Below are 25,752 nucleotides of genomic sequence, written 5' to 3'. Positions count from 1 at the left end.
CGTTCTCCTGTCCACTTCCCACTCAGCTGCTGGGCTAAATATTTTTTAAATGGATATCCGATTGTGTCCCTTCCCTGTGAACAACCATTCAAGGGCTCCACACAGCTTTTCACAGAAGATAAGAGCACCTCAAGACAGAGAACAAGCCCCACCTTGGTCGGCCCGTCCACTTCTCCAGCATCCTGCCCTCCCTGAGCCCCCCCGCCTCGACGTGTGTACGCACCGCTCCCTGGGCAACCCGCCCGCCCGCCGCCAGCCCCGGCTAACTCTGCGCATCCAGGTCTCAGCTGCCTCACTAATGTCTCCTCTGGCCTGTGCTTTCCCTCAACAGCACTTATCAAAACTGGAGTCCCGTGAATTCCCTGGCGGTCCAGTGGTTAGGGCGCCGTGCTTCCGCTGCAGGGGGCAGGGGTTCGATTCCTGGTCTGGGAACTAGGATCCCGCGTGCTGGGCAGCACGGCCAAGAAAAAACTCAAAACAAAAAACAAAAAAAAAACTGGAGTTCATTAATACCTGTAGAATTATTAAAATCTGCTTCCCCTCTGGACTGTATGATCTACGAGGGCAGAGGTCTTCCTGTCTTATTGAGCACAAGGTCATCAGCACCCAGCACCTGCTGCACCAGGAGAGCTGCCCCCCGTTCACTGCCTGGCCCCACCCAAGGGCTCTTCCCTTCTCCGTTCAAGCTCGACGACTTCCAGAGGCTGCCCGAAACCTCTCTAGGATACTCTCTTGGCCTCCAGCACCTGCTGTGGCTCCTCGGTCCAGGCGCTTACGGGTCATGAGTGCACACCTTGCCCCTTGGCTGGAACCAACATTTCTAAAGGGCAGCAGGAAGGGGGGCTTTGGGGGGGAGGGTCTGGCACTGCCTTTGGTCTTGTCCTCCTTGCCTAGCTCTGTGCCAGGCAGGCAGAAGGTCCTAAATCTCCGCCTGGTGAACGAATCAGCATCTTCTGATGCTTCTTTTTTTTTTTTTTTTTTTGCGGTACGCGGGCCTCTCACCGTTGTGGCCTCTCCCGTTGCGGAGCACAGGCTCCGGACACGCAGGCTCAGCGGCCATGGCTCATGGGCCCAGCCGCTCTGCGGCATGTGGGATCTTCCTGGACCGGGGCACGAACCCATGTCCGCTGCATCGGCAGGCGGACTCTCGACCACTGCGCCACCAGGGAAGCCCAATCCTGATGTTTCTTCATCAGGCTTGGAGGGAGAAGACCTGGCCCATCTTAGTCCTATGACTTTGGGCCCTGGGTGGGGAGCTGAACCAGGAAGATGCCTCCCTCACGTCTCTTCCCTTAGGAGTTGCTGATGTCCAGGGATTGAGAACAAGAACCTAGGTGAAAGTGGCCCTCGCGGACCAAGCATGGGGTGGAGAGGCAATGGGAGAGGCCACAACAGTGAGAGGCCCGTGTACCGCAAAAAAAAAAAAAAAAGAGTTAACGTATGTGAAGCACTTAAAGCAGGGCTGGGCCGTGCTAAGTTCCATATGTTGGCCGTGAATAGTTCCTCTGCTGTGGTTTAGAAGGCTAGCTGGGGCCCTGCCCAGAAAGCTGGGCCCTGGCAGTGTCACTGCCCTGGCAGAGGACAAGCACGGCAAGACAGCTCGGAGCAGGGGGCGGGACACAGGCTTGGGGTCTGAACGATCCTGGGTGAAACCTGGCTCTCCAGATTTGGCTGTGTGACCTTGGGCAAGTCGCTGGACCTCTCTGAACCGTGATTCCTAGCTAAGAAACAGAGATAATAATAGCACCAATGTCCCAGAACTGCTGTGGGGAAGAGTGTGGCTTGGTTCCTGGCACCCATGTGGCACGTGCCCTCTGGAAAGCCCACCAGCCTCTGCCCCCCTGGCCTCTGCTGCCTGCTCTCACTTCTAAGGGAGGCCAGAGGAGAAGGCAGAGACAAAGCAGCTGGCACTGGAGTTTCTTTCTTTTTGTTTTTTTTTTCCCGTACGTGGGCCTTTCACTGTTGTGGCCTCTCCTGTTGCGGAGCACAGGCTCCGGACACGCAGGCTCAGCGGCCGTGGCTCACGGGCCCAACTGCTCCGCGGCACGTGGGATCCTCCTGAACCGGGGCATGAACTCGTGTCCCCTGCATCGGCAGGCGGCCTCTCAACCACTGTGCCACCAGGCAAGCCCTGGAGTTTCTTTTCATCCTCTCCTCTGAAGGATTTCAAAGGTTGCAGCTGCTCTGCAGGGGTCCCCTATTTTGTGACCACAGCCAGGGCCATCTCACGCGTGGGTCTCTGCCTCGACTGGGCTTTCTTCTCCCCACCACCGAGCCTGTGCCCCTCCCAGATGCTACAGCTCCACCATAAACGATGTCAGGCTGGCAGCAGGGCTGAGGACACAGCGGGGGCCAGCCAGACGCCCGGCCTGGCTCACCTGAGCTTCCCGTCCACACACCTGCCCGTCTCCACACCCAGCAGGGCCCATCTGGGGCCTCGGAGGATGGACTCAGCCTCATCTGGTCTCACACCCACACGCTTGCCCCCCAGAGGGTCTGAGGGGCCCTCGGCTTCTTGTCTCTTGGGCCAGAGAACGACACACAGTGACAAAAGTGGGGCAGAGGGAACCCAGTCGGGAACCTGTGTGCATCTGTGCAGAAAGGACAAAACGCACTCAGGTGACAGGCCTCTTGGAGCTGCCACTTGCTCCCTGGATGAGCCCAGCCACATTCTGGAACTCCTGTGAGCTTCGTCTGCAAAATGAGGGCAATAACACTTCCTAGTGTTGCTGTGAAATGATGTATATTAAGTTCTTGAAACCGAGTGAGTCTGGATAAACAGTTTTTCTATGGATACGCGTGCCTGATTGCGTGTGGGAATCTGTGTGTGTGTGTGTGGTCTGCCTAGCTGATTTGTTTTTCTTATTTGATTTTAAGTGTGAGAATAATTATGGCAGAAGGCGTTACCCAGGTGGGACAAAATAATCTGGTTGAAGACTCTGCCAGGACATGGTCACAAGGACGGGAGGTTAATGTCCATCCCCCTTCCTCCCCTACAGCCACTGCCTGACCTGCCATTTCTTGAGCTGGGGGTATAGTCCCAATGCACGCAGCCCTGGCTGGTGACATGGATGCAAACGGAGGCTGACCTGATTCAACCTGGAGAGATGCCCCCCCTCCATGGGAGGGAAGGGGGGTGGTGGGAGAGGCTCCAGAGGCAACAGAGAGGACCTGACCTTTATGTGAGTTACTGACCCACAGAGTCAGGAAGTCACGCAAACACATCTATGTGCTTTGCACGCTCATAACCATTAAATGTGTATATGAGACTTAAAGAAGCATATATATAACCAGAGCCCTGGGACCCCTTGGAGGAAGGTGTGCTCACCCGCACGAGAGATTTCTGGCGGCTTTGTTATTTGCCCCATTATTCTATCAAGATGATACCCTGTATAATCCTAACAGGTACCCTTTATTTCATGTCTGTTGCACCCGGGACTGGATTTGTCCCATAGCATCTCATTTAATCCTCACGATAACCCTCTAAAGTAGGCGTTACCGTGCCCAGTTCCAAAGTGAGAAAACAAATTCAGGGTGGCTAAGTATTTCTGCCCTAAGTCACAGGGCTAGTAAGCGGTAGGAGTGTGATTGTATTCACGCGGGCCTAACCCAGGCTATTTCCACTCTGCCCCCATGGATGGATTCGGACCCACAAACTCCCCAGGGTCACAGGTACTCAGAAGGAGGCACTGGCTTTCCTTCTTGTAGATTTCTCTCTCTCACACACACATACACACACCCCTGGCCCATTCTGGTACAGATCCCACTGAGAATAAACACCCTTGGAGACTGAATGGGAATGCAAACTTCTTCCTTTGGAGACGGCGTGGGAAACAGTTAAATTTACGGCAGTGTTTCCAATCTTCTTTTCACTCAACCTGCTGAGTCAATTCAGCCATCTTTCTGCCTGAAAATTGGATATTATCACTCGACTCAAAACCTGGAGTTTGATAAAAAAAACAAAAACCAAAACCTGGGGTTTGGATGAGATAGGAAGTCCTCAGCAAAAAGCAGTGGTGAGACAACCATAATGAGAAGCTGCTGACCAATCTCCTACATGATGGGCTTTTCAGTAGGCATTCATTCAAAAGGGGAAACGAATATTTTGTTGAGGCAAAAAGCAAGAAAGTGCTAGAAATCCATTGGGGACATGTCAAAAGGACTCAAGATCCAGCTTGAAGAAGCTCCATTGGCCAACTCTGGGTTACTATGAGCGTCCAAATAATGATGGGAATGGATTAAATTAGGGAAAATTAAATAGAAAAAATTATCCGTGAGTTTGTACTGATGCTAAATTATTTTAAAGGGGATGAGAAAGGAAAAATCTCTTTCAAGAAAGAATGCCAACTGGGCTTCCCTGGTGGTGCAGTGGTTAAGAATCTGCCTGCCAATGCAAGGGACACGGGTTCGAGCCCTGGCCCAGGAAGATACCACATTCTGTGGAGCAACTAAGCCCTTGTGCCACAGCTACCGAGCCTGCGCTCTAGAGCCCGCGAGCCACAACTACTGAGCCCACGTGCCACAATGACTGAACCCTGTGCGCCTAGAGCTCGTGCTCCACAACAAGAGAAGCCACGGCAATGAGAAGCCCACACACTGCAACGAAGAGTAGCCCCTGCTCACCACAACTAGAGACAAGCCCACGCACAGCAATAAAGACCCAACACAGCCAAAAATAAATGAAAGAAAGAAAGAAAAGAAAGGAAAGAAAGAAAGCAAGCCAACTAATATAAGTAAAAGGAATGATGGAAAATCTGCTTATCACAACCACCTTGGTAATAATAATTGATTCAGGTAAGACTCATCAATGACTATTAAAGCACTGGGTGGGAAATTCCTGGGGAGGAGAATATTCACAGAGTCTCAAGTTATCATTCAAAGGAGAGATGATACGTCGATACCTGGGCAAGGGAGAAATCTAGTAAACATCACCTTGACCAGTTGGTAAGACCCACCATCACCGATAATGGTGCAAACTGACTTAGGGTGCTTGTAACTGTGAAGCGTTGAAATGGATGTATATCTACGTAATATTCTTGGAGGACATCTTGCAAAACTGGCTGAACCCTCAAAAATGTCAATGCCGTGAAAGATAGGAAAGAAAAATGAGCAATAGTTCTAGATTTAAGGAGTCTAAAGAGTCATGACAACTGAATCCAATGTGTGGTCCTTGATCAGATCCTGTACTGAACAGCAACAGTAAAAATGTCCACAAAGGATATAATTGGGACACATGGAGAAATTTCAATGTGGACTGTGTGTCAGACAGCAGTATTTTATCAATGTGCAATTTCCTGAGTGTGAAAATTGTGTGGTAGTTCTGTAGGAAAATGCCATGCTTTTAGGAAATTCTACTTAGGGGTGAAGTGACGTGATGTCTGCAACTAACTCTTAAATAATTCAGAAAAAAAGATGCGTGCATCTACGTGTGCAGAGAAGGAGCAAGAGAGAGTACAAATGATAGAAAATATTAACAACTGGGCAATGGTAAAAAGGTATACAGGTGTTTACGGTACTATCTTATAATTCTTCCAAGATTTGAAAATTTTCAAAATTAAAAAAAAAGAAAGGAAGGAAGGAAAAATACCTGCTATGAGCCAGGCCCTCAGAGGAGGCAGGGGTGGTAAAGTGGACACAGGGGGTACTGTCTGCCCCACCACCCTTTTCCCTTCCCCTGCTAAGAGCTCTCACCCTCCTCTCCACCACGTGGCTCTAGTGTGGGAGCTGCTGCGCAATGTCCTATGGCTCGGAGTAGACACATGATGCAGGCCTGGCCAATCACAGCACTCCATGCTGCTTCCCATTGGGATTGGTCAGGGCGGATCCAAGCTGGACCAATCAGAATCCTTCCCTGGGACTTTCTACATGGAACTCCTATGGCGAAATTCCTTCTACTCTGAAATCATGTGGCTGTGAGCCTGTGATTCCCAAACTTCTCAGTGTCGCTCACTGCATGAGAATGAAGTCTGAACCCAGAGGCGGGCACAGCTGAGCAGCCCAGAGGGGAGAGGGCCTGGCAGTATCAAGTTCTTGGTTCTGAGATTCCTGGAACCTCCAGGAACCTGAGATCCCTGGAACCTCCAAGGCGCCTGAGGCTCTCACTTCATTCTGTGGTTTATTTGCAGGCTCTCATGTAAATAATTAGAAGGCAAAGTATAATGGGATGTATTATGGACAGTCACAAAGGGCAGAGAGAGGCAGAAATGAGTGTGTGTGTGTTTGACAGAGAGAGGGAGAGAGATTTATTGAGAACACGTATGTGTACTATCAGGAAAGGCTTTCCAAAAGAGCTGGAACCCTGCAGGAGAGAGACAGAAGGTTCTGAAAGGGGCAATATTCCAAGTGGAGGGGACGGGACAGTTTGGACAAAGGCAGAAAAAAGGGCATGTGGAAGGAACTGTCCTGGGACCTGTGGTGTGAGGGTCCTGTTTGGTGGGAATGTGTTACCTCAGATGGGAACAGCAAGAGCTAAAGCAGGTGCTGTCAGGAGCAGAACATGAGAGTTCTGAAGGCCACACTGAGGAGTGTAGATCTTTCCCTGTGAGCACAGCTCGTTTTTTAAAAAAATTAATTTAATGTATTTATATTTGGCTGTGTTGGGTCTTCGTTGTGGTGCGCGGGCTTCTCATTGCGGTGGCTTCTCTTTGTTGTGGAGCACGGGCTCTAGGCGCGTGGGCTTCAGTAGTTGTGGCACGTGGGCTCAGTAGTTGTGGCCCGCAGGCTCTAGAGCACAGGCTCAGTAGTTGCGGCGCACGGGCTTAGTTGCTCCGCGGCCTGTGGGATCTTCCCGGACCAGGGCTCGAACCCGTGTCTCCTGCACTGGCAGGCGGATGCGCCACCAGGGAAGCCCACAGCATATTTTTGATTAGAGGAAAATCCTGATTGACTTGTCCTCGGGCACACGGCAGGCACACACTGCAACGTAGAGTAGCCCCTGCTCACCGCAACTACAGAAAGCCCACGCACAGCAATAAAGACCCAACACAGCCAAAAATAAATGAAAGAAAGAAAGAAAAGAAAAGAAGCCCCTGCTGTAACAGCCAGCCTTCCTGGGGATGAGGAGGCAGGAGGATGAGTTTCCCGAATGGATGTCCATTTACGTCTCCCTGAATAACTTCCACCCAACTAAGCTCTGAAAGGGAGATTTGTTTTCTAGAACGTGCAGAGCACAGTTAGCAGAAAGACGCTTAGGATACACACGGAGGAGGCAATGGCTTCAATCTTTCTGCAACGGGAGGCAGTGTGGGGGATGGTAAAGCATTCTAGTCCTGTAGTTATGTGACTTATTTGTGAAGCCCAACTCAACAACTTGACCTTGGGTGGACTGTTTCACCTCCCTAAACCTCAGTCTGCTCGTCTGTAGAATGGAGAAAACACTGGAACCTACTCGTGGGATTGCTGGCAGGATTACACAAGATGCTCTCAGAGCGCCCATCATGCCGTCTGCCAGGTGATAAATTCTTTCTCATTGCCGATGACTTACCATCATTACCATCAACAACAGCTGCGCCCTGACAACCGTTCGGATGCCTCCAGGGACAGATTGCTGTGTCCCGAGGAAGCCCATTCCATCGCTGGGCAAGTCTGAACCTGAGGCTGAGCCAGAATCTGCTTCTGTGTAAAGCCCACCCCATGTCCCTGCAGCTTCAGGCACCAAAAGAATGGCTGTGAAACAGATCAAGAACCAACTCTCCTCCTCCTCCTGGGTCCTGCCTCCAGCTCAAGACAAGGGCGAGGGCACCATTAAGAGTGTGGTGTGCCATCAGCGTGTTCCTGGGGAGCCCATTCAGGCATGTTCAGCATCCAAGCGGCTGCAGGGGCTTTTCATGGACACGATCAAAACTGCCCAGGGTGCCAGACAGCATTTAGGAACGGCTCTGGGCCCCAGCTGAAAACCATCACGGGGACCACCCTGGGAGGCTCCCTGGAGAACCGAGGCCCAGAGTGGCCAGCCCTGGAGGACCTCCTGCATCCTGGTCCAGGTCTCTCACCATCCACAGAGGGGAGGGTGGTCGTCCTGCCCCAGCCTCTCCTGCCCCCTCCTTTGCCAAACTGGTCACTCCCACCGAAACCAAGCAGAACCTCGTGGGGCTCCTAGGTACCAAAGTCTTCCTGTGTCCCCCATTTCTTGTATGTAGGGAATAGCCTTCAGCCTCCATGACCTTCCCTGAGTCCCAAAGGGCAGATCAGAACAGTTGCTAATCAGGGAAGGGAGGGGATGCAGAGACAAGGGAGGAGCAGTCAAGAAACAACAGTGCAGCCTTGGGACAGGTCCTGGTCCCTCCTCAAGGGATACACACAACAGTATCTTTGAGCTCTTTACAGAACTAAAACCCCCGACAAATGGAAGATGAACTATTTGATGAATCATTCTTCATTTCAGAGAGAAGGTCACAGTTCGATAACATCAAGAACCACAGAAGCTCATCAAGAGGCCACCTGAGGAGCCTCCCTGGTGGCGCAGTGGTTGAGAATCCGCCTGCCAATGCAGGGGACACGGGTTCGAGCCCTGGTCCGGGAAGATCCCACATGCCACGGAGCAACTAAGCCCGTGCGCCACAACTACTGAGCCCGCGTGCCACAACTACTGAAGCCTGCAGGCCTACAGCCCGAGCTCCGCAACAAGAGAAGCCACCGCAGTGAGAAGCCCGCGCACTGCAATGAAGAGTAGCCCCCGCTCGCTGCAACTAGACAAAGCCGCACGCAGCAACAAAGACCCAATGCAGCCAAAAATAAATAATAAATAAATTTATATAAAAAAAAAAAAGAGACCACTTGAGGCCAGATTAAAGGAGTGCAGGCCCTGCATACACCCTAATCTTATCAGTAACCCCACCCTTGAACTATTGCTGTAAAACTCCTCACCAAATCATCACAGGTTGGGACACAGTTTTTGAGGGCATGAGCCCACTGTGTCTCCCTTTGCCTGGCAAAGCAATTAAGCTATTCTTTTCTACTTCACCCCAAACTCTGTGTCTGAGATTTGGCACTGGTGCACAGAGGCCGAATTTTCGGCTCTCATCACCATCCCATCCAGGCCAGGGCTGGGGCAGAAGGAACCCGGGCATGGGGGTCACCCCAAACTCTGGCCTCCCTGCTTCATGAAGAAAAGGATGGTTTTCTGGAAAGGACCGATTCTCAAGCAATTAAATCCCCCTCCTCTCATTTGCGTTCCTGTCCCTGGTGGCAGATTTGTATCAACATCCCCAGGGCAAGACAATCTTGTTTCCCCAACAAAAGCAATTATGCACATCAGGCCTGGGGATTAATCACCAGGCACAGGGTCAGGAGCCAATAAAAAAGGCCGAGATAGGGGGATAGAAGCAGGGGGAAGGAGAGCTGGGAGAAAGGCTGGAGGCTACCCGGCTTGGGGAGTAGCTGCCCCACTGCTCACCCTTCTAGTAGCAAACTTGCTCTCACTGAGACCCTGTTTTTCTCTCTCTCTCTCTCTCCCTGTTCTCCCTTATCCCCACTTGGCAGTGTCCTGGGGAAGGAAGGGCAGCCCAACCCAGAGCCCAGTGCAAGGACACAGCAGGGAGTGGAGATAAGCGCAAAGGTCCTGGGGGGGAGGTCCCACCTCCATGTCCCCCCCGAATTGCCCTCCCAAATAGAATCTGTCTGCCCCTTACAGACCCCAGGTAGCTGCATGCCCTACCCCTCTGCTGGACCCAGGCCCCTCCAATAGCTCCCCCGAGAGAGCAGGGCTCTTCTCAGTGGGGAGGGGAGGTGGGGATCTGGTCACAGCCGTGGCCACAGTCTAGCTGCTGGCAGCGGGCTCCCCTACCTCAGTCATCACCTCTGCCCCGTCCACGGTTGCCTGGCCACCCAGCCATCTTCTGCTGGGGGCAGCGTCTTCTCACCCTGGGCAAGGGCGGCCTTGGCCCCCTACTTCTGTCACCCCAGCCTCCCAGCAACACTGGAGCAGGGGCTCCCCCACCAAAACCACCACACGGCGCCCCTGCCCAGTGCCCTGGTACCCCCTCAGGACACAGCAGGACCCTGGCGGCTGGGTGGGAAGAGAGGGGCGGCACGCTTGCCTGTACTCCAGAGAGAACTTGGTCAGCTCCCTGTCGTTGTGGAGCCACTTGAACTCCAGTGGCCAGCTGCCCTCGGCCATGCACGTGAGTACCAGGCGATTCCCCTCCAGGTGCACCTGTGTTCGCACCGGCTCCGTCTTGAAGTAGGGGGCCACGTCATCTGCGGGAAACAGAGACACAACGTTGCTGGTTATCACCGGCTCACCTGCCTGCGGTTGCTCAGCTGGAGCCCTGAGGTCCCGAGGCAGACGGGGCAGGTGCAGTGGGTAACCTGCCAAGGTCACATGCCTGGGAAGAACTTGAACTCAGGTCAGTCTGACTTCAGGGCTTGTCTTCAGAGTGAGTTCTCCCCGCCACCCTCCTCCCAGACCCCACCAGGTTCACCGCCACTGCTGCCACCCCTCCGCTCCAGTACCTTCCACCTCTCTCCCCTCGGGATCCCCATCCAGTCCATACCCTTTGCTTTGGTTTCTCCTTCCAGAGCAGAAGGGAGGGGGTCGACGGCGCTTACTGCATTTCAGCCAAAGGGAACATAAATACCACGAGGGAAAGGGAAACAGGGACACCTGCGCTGACAGAAGTGGCAGGTGATGGGGCTGCCCTGAATCCTGCTTCCCAAGGCTGGAGGAAACCCTGCAAAGGCATTAAGGGCAGAGTCCCTCCGGTCGGCCCCCTCCACTGCCAGCCTGCTTGATCTTCCATCCCGGGTCCTGGGCCAGCCTGCCTCGGCCTCCCCGTTCGCACACCAGGTCGCCGTCGGGGCAGAGGAAATGGCACTGCTGGGCCGTGGGTGTGGGTCCAGCGCTTGCTATGCTCCCTACCCTAACCTTGTGACCTGACTCAGTCCAGCCAAGCACGAGCGCCCCCCGCAGCTGCCCTCGACGGGGACAACGCACTCTGGATCCCGGACTTAAGGGGACCACTCAGACCAACAGCTTTGGGTGGAAATAGAGGCCTTCTGCTCTCTGGCCAGTGGGAAAAAGGGCAGAAGTGAAACAGACAAGGGGGTTGACAAAAGGACAGGGAGAGAGGGGGGAACGGGGACAGGGCCTCCAAGCCCATCATTGAGCAGACCTGCCCTTTAGGGGCTGGGCTGGGGGAGGAGCCAGGATCTGGAGACAACACAAGGACTGAAGCACCTGCTAGGTTCTGGGCTGTTCCTGGGGCTTTAACATATGCTCATTTAATCCACACGCAAGCCCACAACCAGACAGGATCATAATCCACCTTTTAGAAAAGCGGTTAGAAACCCGCCCAGGGCAACACAGCTGGAAGGGGGGGGAGCCAGCCCTGCAGGCTGAGCACCTAGAGTCCCGCACCTGCCTTGATGAAGGTGGAACGTGGATGGAGGAGAAGATGAGCTTAAGGCGAGACTCCCAGAGTTCGTGCCGCCGCCGACGAGCCCTTGCATCTGACAGATGGAGGGATCGAGCTCCAGAAAGCACCATTCACCGGCTCACCCACGTATCACCTGGCGCTCACAGCAGCGCTCCCGTTGTGGTAAGGGATATGGCTCGGGGACCCCACGGCCACGTGCCGCTGAAGGGGAGTCAGGTCCAGACTTGCCAGATCCAAGTGCAAGCACCTTCCACCCATCACACTGCCCCCCGAGGGGCGGGCAGTGCTCAAAGCCGGGAAGCTGTTGGAGAGCCAGGCACCCGGCGTCCCGACCTCCAGCCCCGTGGTGGGGGAGGGGTCCTGGCACCTCATTCCCGTCTGTGCTCAGCCTGCGACTCCCAGCTGCCTGGGCGTGGACAAGCATTCATCTTTCCGAGTCTCAGTTTCTCCACCAGGAGACACGGGAACAGAAACAGCCACCTTGATATCTCAAGGGTTCAATAAGATAGGAATTGTGAAAATGCTAGGTCCGTGCTTGGCCCAGAGTAAATGTTCTGCAAATGTTCACTTCTTTCCCAACATCAAAGAGTGGGTGTCCCCACCAGGGTGGGTGTTCCATCATCCTCGATGCCCCAGATATGCCTTGGTCCGAGTGCTAACTTTCCCCTGGGGGTCCAGAGGGTGAAAACCATAAGACACTATTCTTTTGGCCTAAGATATGGAACAAACCAAAGAAGATGAAGGGGCACGTGTCAGGAGTCGGGGAGGGGGTGACTTCAAGGGTGGCAGGGAGTGAATCAAGACGCGGCCTGGCAGGCTGGTCAGCCCACTGGGGGTGGGGGCATCGCGGCCCCTCCTGCATCACACGTTGAATCTCTGGAGCGTCAGTGGGGCCTCACCCTCAGATTTAACCAGAATTGGGCACCCTTGGTTTTCAGATAAGGTTCAGCATCTGTGACAAAGCCTCACTCTGAGCTTACACACAGACTGACAACTCAAGACAAGCCGTAACGCAGGTCTGGGGCCCAGGTCAACCTGTGGGCTGCACAGCACCCGCATCCCCTCCGTCTCCACTGGACACTGCGTGGCTGAGTCTTCCTTGAACCCCATCCCTGCTACTGACCCTCCCCTTGGGGGCCACTGGAGGGCAGGTGCAGACACGCGCAAGAGGCGCACCCTGGACCAGCCTGCCCCACCTCGTCTCTCTGTGTGACCGCGCACGTTTCCATCTCGGAGTTGACGCTACCTATTCGCAGGTCTCTCCCTCACTCTTAACGACTGTCATGTGAGCACACTGCCTTCAAGGTGGTTGAAAAGGCGCTTATTGATATGAAGAACCTAGGGGCAGAACAGGAATAAAGACGCAGACATAGAGAATGGACTTGAGGACACGGGGAGGGGGAAGGGTAAGCTGTGACGAAGTGAGAGAGTGGCATGGACATATATACACTACCAAATGTAAAATAGATAGCTAGTGGGAAGCAGCCGCATAGCACAGGGAGATCAGCTCGGTGCTTTGTGACCACCTAGAGGGGTGGGATAGGGAGGGTGGGAGAGAGACACAAGAGGGAGGAGATATGGGGATATAAGTTATACGTATAGCTGATTCACTTTCTTATAAAGCAGAAACTAACACACCATTGTAAAGCAATTATACTCCAATAAAGATGTTAAAAAAGAAAAAAAGAAAAGGCGCTTCTTCTAGAGTGTGTCTTGGGAGAGTGGCCGCCACGCCGATCCCTCGCTTTGGGGTCCTAGAGCACCTCTGGAGGTGGCGGAGGGCAGAGAGGGAGGCAAGCCCCCATTTGCCAGGGAAAACGATTCCCCACCCCTCGGAGGCAGCTGGCTCGCTCTCAGTTTAACAAACGGACACGTTCGCACTTCAAAGGCGCATTCATTCTCCAGCAGCTTTGAAGAGCCCTTTGAATCCAGTCTTTAAGAAGGGGGAAGGGTAAGCTGTGACAAAGTGAGAGAGAGGCATGGACATATATACACTACCAAACGTAAGGTAGATAGCTAGTGGGAAGCAGCCGCATAGCACGGGGAGATCAGCTCGGTGCTTTGTGACCACCTAGAGGGGTGCGAGGGAGGGAGACGCAAGAGGGAAGAGATATGGGAACATATGTGTATGTATAGCTCATTCACTTCGTTATAAAGCAGAAACTAACACACCATTGTAAAGCAATTATACTCCAATAAAGATGTTAAAAGAAAATAAAAAGAACCCTCCGTTAGTTCCTGTCACCCCCTGTTTGTTTAAAAACAACAACGTTCCCAGCCCCCACTGATTAAATCCCTTCGAGGCGGGCCGGCTCAGAGCCAGAGCAGTCGGTGCGCGCGCGCGGGCACACGCGCTCTGCACCCAAACCCTCGCCTCCGCAACTCGGCTCCCTGGGCGATGCGCCCCCATGTCTGCATTTGCCAGTTCGTTCCTCACGCTCTCCCGGGGGTGGGGTGGGGTGCCAGTCTGGAGCCGAATGGCTTTTGCTTGGATGGGTTGATTCCAGAGGCCGCTGGAGACAGTGACTTGGGGGAAGTGGATGGGGGAGGGATGCGGTTAGCCTTTCCTGAGAACCTGCTGGGTACCCAGCTCAGAGCCGCATCCCTCATCCCAGGTTATCCTAACAAGGCAGTCTGGCAGAAGCCGAGGCTCCCCTCCCCAAGTCCCTGCTATGCGGTCATACCTCCTTTTCCTGAAAGGCTAAAGGCCCCCTCCTCTCTGGGTACAGGCATTTGGGAGTGAGGCCCTATGCAGAGCTGAGAGCCAGGGCAGGGAGTCCAGCCAGGCGGTTTTCCTGGATGGACTGGCCCTGCCCCAAAGCAAGGGGACTGGGAGTGTGTGAGCCATCGAAGGAAAGACTCTGATGGGAAAAGGATGCTGGTGGGAACAGCAGTGTGTGCGTTCGTGTCTGTGTGTGTGCGTGTCTTTGAGCGTCTGTGCCTGTGTGCATCTGTGTATGTACGCAGGTATGTGTTCACGTGTGTGTCTCTGTGTATGTCTGCATGCATACCTGACGGCATGTGTATCTGTATGTCTGAATGTGAATCTATCTCTGTGTGTGTGTGTGTGTGTGTGTGTGTGTGTGTGCGCGCACGTGCTTATGTGCAGGAACAGATTTCTGTGTCATGACTGCACAAATCATTGACCTTGGGCAAGTTACTTCGACTTTTTGCACCTCAGTTTCCTTAGCTGTAAATTGGGGATATATTTGTTGTGACGCTTAAATAAATTAAAAACCATAAAGTGCTTGGGGAAGTGCCTGGCGCACGCTACAGGAGAGGCAGCTGTTTTATTCTTGATCGGATATGCAGATGGGCGGATTCCCTGGAGGGAAGAGCTCATACCCTGTTGGCAGGGGCCAGCAGCTCCTCTCAACCTTAGTTCTAGGACTGTGCAGTACACAACTTGGACTACCGTACACAGCAGGCCTGCTAGCCACGTTCTCAGTGGGAAGGGATAACCGGAAATGGAGAACAGTGGACAGAATCAACACTTTGAAAACACACACACAGAGGATTTTTTTAACTAGGCAAAGTGATTTGAAAGTTCACATTTTAAAAGACCACAAAAGAATAGCCAAGAGAATTCTGAAAAAGAATGGTAAGCAGAGGAGACAAGCACAGATATTGAACTCTATTATAAAGCTGCAATAATTAAAGAAGTGTGTTCTTGTCCAAATAGACTGATGAAGCAATGAACGAGAGAGTCCAGAAATATGCCCCAATATATACGGGATATTTAAGACAGGATGAAAGTAGAATTTCAGGTCAGTGGGGAATAGATCAATTATTCAACACATGGCCTTGGAAAAACCAGGATGCCATCTGGGGAAAAAAAAAAAATCAAGCGGAATCTCTTCCTCACACTTTACCTCAAAATAAATTCTAGATGGATCAATGTTTTAAACAAGAAAAATGAAATTCTAAAAGAACTAGAAAAAAATCACCGGGGTTTTAAAATATACAATCTTGGCGAATCAAAAGAATTCGCCAAGTACTAAGTACTACACAAACTCCAGAAAGTCATAAAACAGATTGATACCTTCAACTATATAAAAATCTTGCACGGAAAAAAAAATGTCCATAAACAAAAAGCAACAAATGACAAATGGGGGGAAAACATCTGCAACTTCTATCAGGGACAAAGCGCTCATCTTCCTGATATAAAAAATATTCCCATAAATCAATAAGAAAAAGATGAACAAACCAACGGAGAAACGGGCAAAGGATATGAACCGTTCACAGAAAAGAATTGCAAATAACTCTGAAACATAGACAAAGATGCTGAACCTCGTGATAAGAGAAAGGCAAGGGAAACTCAATAAGACACTTTTTTTTTTCTATCACTTCGGCCAAGATCTGAAAGTGCGATAATACCCTGGGCTGGCCAGCCTGCGGAGACCCGGGTGTCACGCACACAGCTTTGGGGACTGTCCTTGGTACCACACCTATGCAGAACAATTTGGCGACTCTGTCGAAACTAAAAATGCACCTCCCCATCCTCCAATTCTTCAAGGAATTTCTCCTCCACACACACCCGTGCACGAGTGAAGTGACAGCACTTCATGGCAACACTATGTTTTGTAACAGCAAAAGCTCGGAAATGACCTGAATGTCTGTCAAGAGGGTGATGATGGTTAAAGAAATGATTGCTCCTCCAAACAATAGAATTCTCTATAGCGAAAGGCTCTGGAACAAATTTTGAGAGCTACTGTTAAGTGAAAAAAGCAAGGTGTAGAATGGGGTGTGTAATTTGCTACCACTTGTGCACAAGTTTGGTTTGTTTGTTTTTTCAAGGATAAAAATAGATTTGCCTGTATAGGCGCAGGCTTTTCCTAGGGGGTCACATAAGAAACTGGGCTCAATGATGCTTTAGGGAGGAGAACTGGGTGGCTGGGGGCTGGGTGGGGAGGGGTTTACTTTTTACTCTACGCTTTTTTGCAACTTTTCCATTGCGTCCCACAGGTATGGATTGCTTATTTATAATCAAATGTGTTTATTGCTTATTTATAATCCGATGTGTACACACAGATGCAAACACGTATGTGACTGGGCAGGGTCAACAGTCGCGGACAGCCCTGCTGGTGATACAGGAAAGGACAGGCCTTCCGTGTGCATGGGACACGGGGGTGTGTCGTGGCTGGGGGTCCCTGACCACCAGAGCCTGAGCCTCTTGAAGGAAGAGCCGCCTTCAGAGGTGGACAAGAGGCCTCAGTCCTGGGCTTCCTTCTTGTTTCCCAGAACAGCTCAGGGGGCCCCTGGCTGACTTTTCCTCCAAATTCCCACTAAATACACTTATCGTCATGCTTCTACTCCAAGCTCCAGGCTAAACAGCCCCACACAGACGCTTATCTCAACTTCAACCTCTCCCCTCCCTTCAGCCCCCAGCACAATAATGTCATCTTTCTCTAGGGGTCCCCCCCAATCTCTCCTGGGATTTGACTTCCCAGCCAGCCCAGGCCTGGGAACCCCACCTCCCCTGGAGCCAGACCCTTGCCAGCTGGCAGTGCCAGTCACGGTGAAGACCTCCACCCACCACCAGTGCAATTAGTTGGCCAAAAGTTGTCCATCTGCCCTCCAGGGCCAGCTTCACGGGGCACCGGGCCTGGACCAGTTCCCTTCCCAGCTCTGAAAGACCCCAAAGCCTCTCTCTTTTAGCAGCTCTCCCGCAGTAACTACACAGCCATCGGGAGTGTCTCTGGAAAGCTCGGGGACGGGGTGGAGGTTGGGATGCTCTCTAACTTTCTCAGCTCACCACCCCCTAGCTTCTGCACCGTCACCTTTGTCCTGGATTGACCTCCATGCCCTCCTAACTGGTCCCCACTCTGGAGCTGGCTGGTGGCCACAGACCTAAGCAGGCTGGGCCCCGGGTCAGAGGAAGCAGGGGCTCTGGACAGGCCCCTCTCCACAAACCCCACTTCTCCCTACACATCTATTCCTGCTGCCTTTATTTCATACGACCTATGCAACTTCCCACACATTAAGTGCTTTATGTCCATCTCTTCAGTTAAGTGTCACGAGAACTTCTCAAGGATGGTACTACCTTTATCCCCATTTTACAGACGAGAAAGCTGACACTCAGGAACGGTTGGTCTTTTGACCTTGCCACACAGATGGAAACCCAGATCTGGCAGGTTCTAGAGTCCTGGACCTTTCTGTAGGTGACATGGGGTTTCCTTGAGCTGTCCCACTCTTCACATCCCGACCCGTGGCCTCACGGGCGGTAAGTGAGGGATGGTAGCCTCTCTCTGGGTCGTGGCTTTGAAGCCACAAGCAGGGGCCACGCCTGTTGTGTGGCAGGGGCATTCTTATCCCAGCCTCCAATGTCACGGCCCTAAGACTAGATCGGGGGTGAGGGTGAACCAGGCAGGCTGACCGGGCATGAGTCCAGGGGATACTGGAAGGATGATGGGGCAGAACCGCCCAGGGGAGACGGGTCCACCTAGGGGTGGAGTTTTGGAGGGCTGGGCTAGTGGGGTGCAGGGAGAGAAGTCTGGGATTAAGGGAGGTCAGAGTCCACAAGATGAATAGATGTGGGCGGGAGGGGTCAAGTAAAACGAGGCAGGAGTCAGAGCCCCAGGGGCTTCTTGGGAAGGAGCCGCTGACCTGGGGCCCCCATCCCAAAGCTCTGCTCCCCACGTAAGCCCCCAGGTACCACCCTTTCCCTAGGGTCTGGCTTGAAGGTCCCAGTGGGGGAAGAGAAGAGAAACTGGGTTTAAATGCCAGTTGCTATGTCAACTAAAGTGTGACCTTGAGCAGAGTAACCTCCCGGGCCTCACTTGTCTGTCCGTGGAAGAGATTCCAACCCCTGCCCCAGAGGCAGCTGGGAGGACCAAGCGAGTGAACGTAAGTCAAATTCGGAGCTCAGCGCTTGGCACCTACGGGACGCTCTTTCTGCCCTTCAGACCCCTGGAGGTGACTGCATGGGGAGGAGATGGGGAAACGGGAGCCAGGGGCGCTATCACTGCCCCACCCGTCTCCCCTGACTCAGAGGCATCCCGCTTATAGAGCCCAGTCTCCCGAATGCCTCAAATCTGAGCCTTCTGAATCCAGCTCCCTCACGGCCACTCCAAGCTGGCTCAAGAATCAAGTCTTGCTTAGGGATGGCTGGTGAAGCCTTGAGCAAAGGTTCAGGACTTGGGTAGGAACGGCTGGAGAGCTGCAGGAGCTTTTGCATAATGTCAGCGATTCCTCTCGGGGAGCTGCCTGGGCGGGGGCTCACGAGTAGGGAGCTGTGGGACCCGGAAGATCAGCCATGCATGGGGGTGTTGGAGCCCCGCCCCCACAAGAAATGTTCGGCGTGCACACAGCAGGCAGATGCTAGCAGGCAGAGGACCCCGGGCTCCCCAGCTGTGCCCCTCCCCCTCCCCCCCATGCCTGACACGGCCTGCTGGCTCCTGCCCACCCAGCCAGGGCCTCGAAGCCCCCCAGCCCCCTGGTCCCTCCCCTCCGGCTTCCCTTTTCCTCACTGCCTCGCCCACAAATGAGATGCTAATTTATGCCCCTTCCCTGTCTCCTGGCAGATGCCCGGTCCAGCCTCGGTGCTGCCTGCATGCCAAGTGCTTCATTAGCTAGGAAAGAAGGCTCTCTCCCGCCTTAATCTAATCCTCGCCGGTGACCTTCAGGAACCAGGGGCCTGGCGGGGGGCGACAGTCAATTATGCCTCAGCCTCCACAGCTGCTGCCGAATGGATTTCTCGCTCAGAAAAGCATGTTCAAAAAGCATCTAATGGAACGGATCATCAATTTGTTTGAATACACATCTAATCTGATTAGGGGGCGCCCAGCCACCAGGGTAGCCAGCCCAACTGAGCCCCGACACGGCCCTGGGGAATGGGGAGTGGGGCCGAGGGGCCCAGCCTGGTAAAGGGCGGGGGTGTGTCCCAAGCTCCCAGCCTCCCTCCCCCGAGCCAGCTCTGCCCGCTGCCCCTCCGAGGCTCCAGTGTGCTGTGCTCTGTAACTGTCTTCCTGCTGTCCAACTCCACGGCCCTCAGACTTTTGGGATTACGCCCCTTACAGCACGCAGGACGCACATGAGAGCCGCACGCGTGGTGACTCCCATGCTACTGTGTCAGCCACGGGAAGGTGGGGGTGGGGCTCCTTCGCTGCCCGGGTCCCAGAGCTTGGCAATGAGTCTGACATGCAGGAAGCCCCAGAGCCATGAAGGAAAAAGCCAAGTGAACTTGCGGTTGAACTCGGCCAGGTCACCTCCCTCTTGAGGGCTGACATTCCTCTATGTTCTTCCAGCTCTGGCATTGCCAGGTCTGAGCAGTAGCGTGGTTTGTGACCTGGGAGTGGGGTGACTTGGATTCGAATCCTGGCTCGGCACTCACTAGCTATGGGACCCCGGACATCTCTCTGAAACCCCTCCGCATCTCAGGGCCCTCAACGGAAAAATGGGATAATAGTGGTGCCTATCTCATAGGTCTATGGAGAGGGGAAGGGGTTCGGCCAGTGCCTGACACAACGCACCCACACAAGGGGGTTTGCTATTATTCCTCACCCTTACTTGGTGTAACCTCTGCACACCCATCTCCCAGCCGGGGCCTCCCGCCTGGACCGCACAGGTAAATTAACGCCGAAACATCCCCAGCCTTGCGTGGAAAGAAGATGGTTCTCATTTCCGATGGGTTTATTTTGCAATTAACAGAGGGGAAGGGAGCCCTGTCATACATTTCAGCTGGAGGGTTCAGAGATTAAACTTATACCATCGATTAGAATGCTTTTGCCTAATGGTGCTTTTACCATTTTAGTGTATTCAGATTCATTTCAGCTACAGAAGCAGTGATAAAATGTCCCCTATCTCCTGGAATCTCTTCCAAGAAGCTCCACCATGCCGTGTGGATGACACTCATCTTCCCCTCGGTGACCCCCAGGAGGGTGACCAGCTTGGAGCGATTCTCCAGTTTCACAGCTGGGACCTAAGACCCCCAGGGATGAAGGGCTTGCCGAAGCTCAGCTTTGGGGGTCAGCTGCCTGGCCAAGCCCACGGAGACTTGTCCCACATGGCATCTGTCACTCCCCCAGCTGATTCTCTTGAAGATTCCCTAGCAGGTGAGTTCTCTCCATCCCGTGCGTACCACTCTCAGCCTGTCCCCTAAGCTCTGGTGATGGAGAAACGTCCGCCACCCACTGGCCTGGAAAAGCCGAGGGCAAGGGCTGGTAGGCTCGGGGATGCTTCCAAGAACCCAAAGCCTGGGGATCCCCAGTGTCTACCTTGGCCAGCGATGACCCCACCGGACACAGGGCGCAGAGGGCTGTGCGAAGAGAGTGGACAGCGTTCCCAAGCTTCGGGTGGTACGCTTCCCAAGGGTAACCTCCTTTTCTGCCTCTTTCCCACCCTTGAGAAAGGCCATGCCCTCCAGAAAGATGGTGCTCCGGGCCTGAGGAAGGGGAGACAGGGAGTGAGGGAAGCTGGTGGAAAATGTGACTTAGTATCAGCACCAACTTCCTGGGTGGGCAGCTGGCCTCACCACCCCCAGATGGGTGCTATCAGTGGCTCTTCCCCACCTCCCCTTCCCTGGGTCAGGTGGGCAGCTCAGCCTTGGGAGAAGGGAAGAGAAGGGGACGTGTTTGTTGTAGGCCTAATGCGCGCCGATCTGCCCGTGTTTTCTCTTTTAATCCTCCCCGCCACCTCGGGGGGGAGTTATGATTCCTGCCCTTTTATTTCTCTCATCGGAAGCTCAGAGGAGACGGGTCACCCGAGAGTCAGAGCCGGGTTTCAAACCCACGGCCACCTGCCCTCCTGCAAGGCCTCTGAGGTCAGCGCTGCGCCTGGATCACAGGGAAGGAGTGTGCGGCTGGGCCTGTGGGGAGGCTGCGAGATGGAGCTGCCATCGCCAGGAAGAGCACACATTCATCAGGCTGGTGACCCCAGTGTACCGGCGCTTTGTGGCGTGTAACAAAGACTGCGGAGCAGAAAATTGGAGTTCAATTTGCCGTCCATCCCGTGCAGCGCTCAGCCCGTTCCAGTCCCTGGCAGGCACCTCTGCGCTTCATCATAAATAATAACACCACACAGCTCGATGGCCCTTTCAGCAGTTATAGGCGCCGAGCAATTTACAAGCTGGATGATACACAGAAGCCCGCTCGCGCCTGCCGGCACACACGGCCCCTCCCCAGCCACTGCACGGGCACTCATGCCACCCTCCTTTCCAGCTGCCACCACCTGGGGGCCGTGCCCAATCGGAGGGAAACAGGCCCTGGTGCAGCCCTGACTGCCTTCCTTACTGGCCCTGGTCACTGGCAGAAAGCCCCCCAGGCCTGGCAGGGACCGAGTCCTTGCTGCCCCTGCCGGACCAGGAGGAGGTGCCACTGTCTCTCTCTTTCCTCCTGTTTTAGAAAGAGTTTCTGGATCTCTGACCTGGCCTGCCTTTGCCATCACACAAAGTCCCATTTCTCGCCTCTGAACCTCACGGGGCGGGGGTGGTAGTGGTGGTACAGCAGTCATTGAGACCCAGCCCTTCAACCTCCCACTTAGCAGGCGAGATGCCCAGGGGTCCACGTTAGCTGCCGCGCTGAGACCAAGCCCAGGGCTCAGGCGCCCAGTCACCACCTGGGACAGCCACGTGGAGGCAGCCATACCCAGGGGCCGGGGCAGACCTGCCAGCTTCCTCTGAGCAGGCCTGGGGACTTTCCAGCAGGCAGGGGCTTTGGGGTGGAGTATGCAGGGGGCTCGGGCCACATTTCTCCGTCTTCCCATCAAAGAGTGCACATGTATGAGTCAATGCGTATGAAACATCCGGAAGAGATAAATGCATAGACAGGACAGAGATTGGCGGCTGCCAGGTGGTCGGGAGAAGGGGGATGGGGAGTGACTGCTTGATGGGTACAGGGTGTCCTTCTGGGGAGATGAAAATGTTCTGGAATTAAGTAGAGATGCTGGCTGTACCACATTGCAAAGGTACTCAGTGCAACAGAACTGTTCACTTGAAAGCCATTGATTTTACAATATAAGTCTTATTTCAGTTGAGAAAAAAACAGGTAAATCTGGTGACAAGGTCTCTCCCTGTCCCCCTACCTCCACTCACCCCCCTCCAGTCCTGCCCCTCCCCACTCTCTGACCCCAGCCCCATGTGCTCCTTAGCGGTGAGGGCAGGGAGAAGTTCTAACAGCTCTTTCACATCCTAAGAGGTCACCTGGCTCTTGTCTTCACCTCCTCCCTGCCCTCCCCTGATGGGATGCTCAGGGCCCCTCCCAATTCGGGCGAGGGGCCCACTCTGCAGGTTACGGAGGATGGGCTGGGTTTCTAAGCAGTCTCACGGGCACAGGGCTAGAAGCCCATCCTGGTTCCAAGTGAACGCCCTCCCCGGCTGCTGCCCAAGTTGACAGGCTGTTTGAATGAGGGAAGAGAGACTTCCCTGGCGGTCCAGTGGTTAAGACTCTGCGCTTCCAGGGCAGGGGGTGCGGGTTTGATCCCTGGTCGGGGAACCAAGATCCCAAACGCCGCGTGGTGCAGCCAAAATATTAAAAAAAAGAAAAAAAAAAAAAAAGAATGAGGGCAGAAAGCCTCAGCTTTGCAGGTGGACCATGGGGTCCCCTCTCTGTGCTTCCTCGGCGCACGAGGAGAGTCCTGCATCACTCCCCTTGCCAGGTCTCGGTAGGATTTGCTGGGATAGAACTTAAAAGACCAGGATCCCAGGCCTGGCTGAGGGTTCACCCTATGGGGTCTGGTGAGGATCTTGCGCTCTGCTCCGGGCCTCAGGTGCATTTTCTTATTCTCACCACACAGCAACGTGGGGTAGGATTCACCGTCCCGTGGTCCAGAGCGGGATGGCGTCTGGCAGGGTTGAGTCCCTCCCACGTCTGGTGCCTGGGAAGTGGCCGGGGTGGAGTTACGGATAAACACCACAAGTCAGCTTTCTCGATGCTCCCACCAAACCCAGGGTCACCAAAAGCCAACCCGGAGTGTGAACTCAGGAGGAGAAGGGGAGGTAGCAAACTCAGCCCAAGATGTGGGCGGGTGGGTGGCCCCAAGTGCAGGGGGGATGAGGCCGAACTTCACGAGGGCGTCCTGACCCCGGTCCCAGGCTGCAGATGCCCCCGCTGCCCGCCCGGCCCTGGCTTGGCCGCCTCGGCTCACGTGCCCTGGTGGCAGGTGGCCTTTCCGGACAGCAGCCTGGCCGCCAGCTTGGAGAAGCAGAGGGAACCCGCTGAAAGGAGGGGGGTGGTGGGGAGGGGCAGAGACAGGTGGCAGTGTCCCCACCCTGCTCCAGAGGCTGCATTCATAGTCCTTGTCCGGGAGCCAGCCGGGACTCCCCATCCTGCCTCTTCTTTCTGTCACTCTGAAAACCCAGAGCCCATCTGTGGTGTGTGAAAGGTGGCCAAGCCAGAGGCTGCAGGAGGGGGCTCCGGTAGCTGCTCACCGCTGTTGATCCCCTGACCGTTACCCACCCAGGGAGGTTAGGGGGCCTCCTCTCCGCTCAGCGGCTCCCCTTCCTTCTCTCGCTCCTTACGCCGTGTCCCCAGATCTAACCGGGCTCCCCAGCCCTCTCCGGAGAAGCCTGGGCCTGGCAGCTGATGCCGACGGCAAATGAGAGAGACGGAGACCCAGGGAATTCATACTAATGACAGACACGCCAGGTTGACCAAGAGCATCTCCACGGGTGCCGCGGTTCACGTCAAAATGGGGTTTATGTTCCTGGCGCTGGTCCCCAGCCCTCCTGTGTGCGGGGGGCGAGGAAGGAGGTGGCTGCTGGGGCTGGACATCAGACAGAGCCCTGGGCTGCAGGCCAGCCCATACCCCTCTGACCCCAACAGACGAGCGCCCATGGCCTCCCACTGGCTCCACACACCCCAAGCGGGGAGCACCCGTACAACTTGCCTAGTCCAGCCCCTTTTGTTGGCAGGCGGGGAAACTGAGGACGAGGGGTTTCAAGGAGGATTCGAGCCTAGCTTTTCTGACACCAAGTCACCCTGTCTCACTTGATAGCTCTTGGCCTCATCTCTCCCATCTATAAAATGGGCACAAGGGCTTAACAGATGTCCACTGCTGTCTTCCAAGTCTGGCCTCCACCCTCCTTGATGCAGCGAGGTCTGGGTGCCACGGAATGGTCTTCGTGGATTCCTGCTATACCCCCGGTTATGGTTGTACTATGTTCCCCCAAAGATATACTGAAGTCCTAACCCTGGTACCCGTGATTATAAGCTTATTGGGAAATACAGTCTTTGCAGATGTGATCAAGTGAAGATGAGGTGGTCAGAGCAGGTCCTAATTTAATATGACTGATGCACAGAGCGAGAGACATGGGGGAAGATGGCCATGTGATGCCAAAGGCAGAGGCTGGAGGAAAGCCTCGACGAGTCAAGGAATGCTGACAAAACCAGGAACTGGAAGAGGGAAGGAAGGGGTCTCCCATGCAGCCTTTAGAGAGAGCGCGGCCTCCAGAACTGTGACGCAAAACCTGCTGTTGTATTAAAGCCACCTAGTTAGTGGCACTTGGTTATGACAGCCCCGAGAGCCTGATGCACCCCCTCAAAGTGACCCCCCAAAAGCCAGCATCGAGCGGAGCCCCCTGCTCTATGGAGGTTTCACAGATGCTTCCCCCCAGTAGAAGTGAGCCCCCCTTTTGTGTTCACTGAGCCACCACAGGAACCCTCAGGGGTCCCCGCATCTTCTGAATGCCCCGACTGGACTCCAAGCTGTGAGGGGACACATCTCAGTCATTTTTGTGCCCTCGGTCCCTTCCCTGGCTGCTTGCACAGAGTAGGAACTCAATACCGAATGAAGAGAGAGTGAAAGGAATTCTCTTGTTTCCAGAGGCTTCTGTTATGATCTCTGACCGCCTCGCCCCCCACCGATCGCTGCCCAGACTCACTGGTCACCTCTGATGGGCAGTCCTCAACATGCCCTCCTGACCCCAGCCTCATGCCAGCTGCTCTGCCCTGGGGCCCAGCTCTGCTAATGGTGACTGACGACACCCCACGTGCCAGGGAGCTCACGGCAGCCAGGATTGGCATGTTGGCAGAAGGCACCTGAGTGATGGATGGCCTCGCACAGCCTTTTCCAATTCATTCCCCAGAAGCCAAGGCTTTCTGGGAAGCAGAGGAGAGCGGCCGCTCCACCGCCCGCCCATGCACATGGCCAGCCCCCTTCCTAGGACCGAAGCCCCCGCCTTCCCCCGGCCATTGGGGCACAGCCAACTAGGCGATATTTAGCTTTCCCGGGCTCAGAAAGTAGATGAGATGCTCCTTGCACTCCCCCTTTTCCTGTAGGGACCCGCCATCCAGAGACAGCGATCTGGGAATCGTACCCTTACTGCCCTCTCTCCTCTGGCTCGGCTGGAGAAGTGACCCCCAGCCAGGGTCCCACACCCCCGAAGCCAGCCTCTGTCCTTGGTTATGAGGACCAGGTGTCCCCATGCTCTGTGTGTGTGATC

The 25,752-nt window shown here is 54.4% G+C and overlaps 1 protein-coding gene across 1 annotated transcript in view; it reads right to left on the bottom strand.

Moving 5' to 3' along the window:
* The window catches only part of SDK2 (sidekick cell adhesion molecule 2), a 272,602-nt gene that overhangs the window by 141,646 nt on the left and 105,204 nt on the right, over nt 1–25,752 (bottom strand). Inside the window, exon 2 of the mRNA XM_022589737.3 lies at nt 10,038–10,197. Within this exon, the coding sequence (XP_022445445.2) occupies nt 10,038–10,197 (160 nt within the window). The remainder of the gene's footprint in view (nt 1–10,037; nt 10,198–25,752) is intronic.

Source organism: Delphinapterus leucas, chromosome 19 (genome assembly GCF_059928025.1).
Source record: "Delphinapterus leucas isolate spDelLeu-1000000601 "Yukka" chromosome 19, BTC_Dleu_Yukka2, whole genome shotgun sequence".
NCBI classification, from domain to species: domain Eukaryota; kingdom Metazoa; phylum Chordata; class Mammalia; order Artiodactyla; family Monodontidae; genus Delphinapterus; species Delphinapterus leucas.
This window is presented reverse-complemented; position numbering and strand designations above follow the sequence as displayed.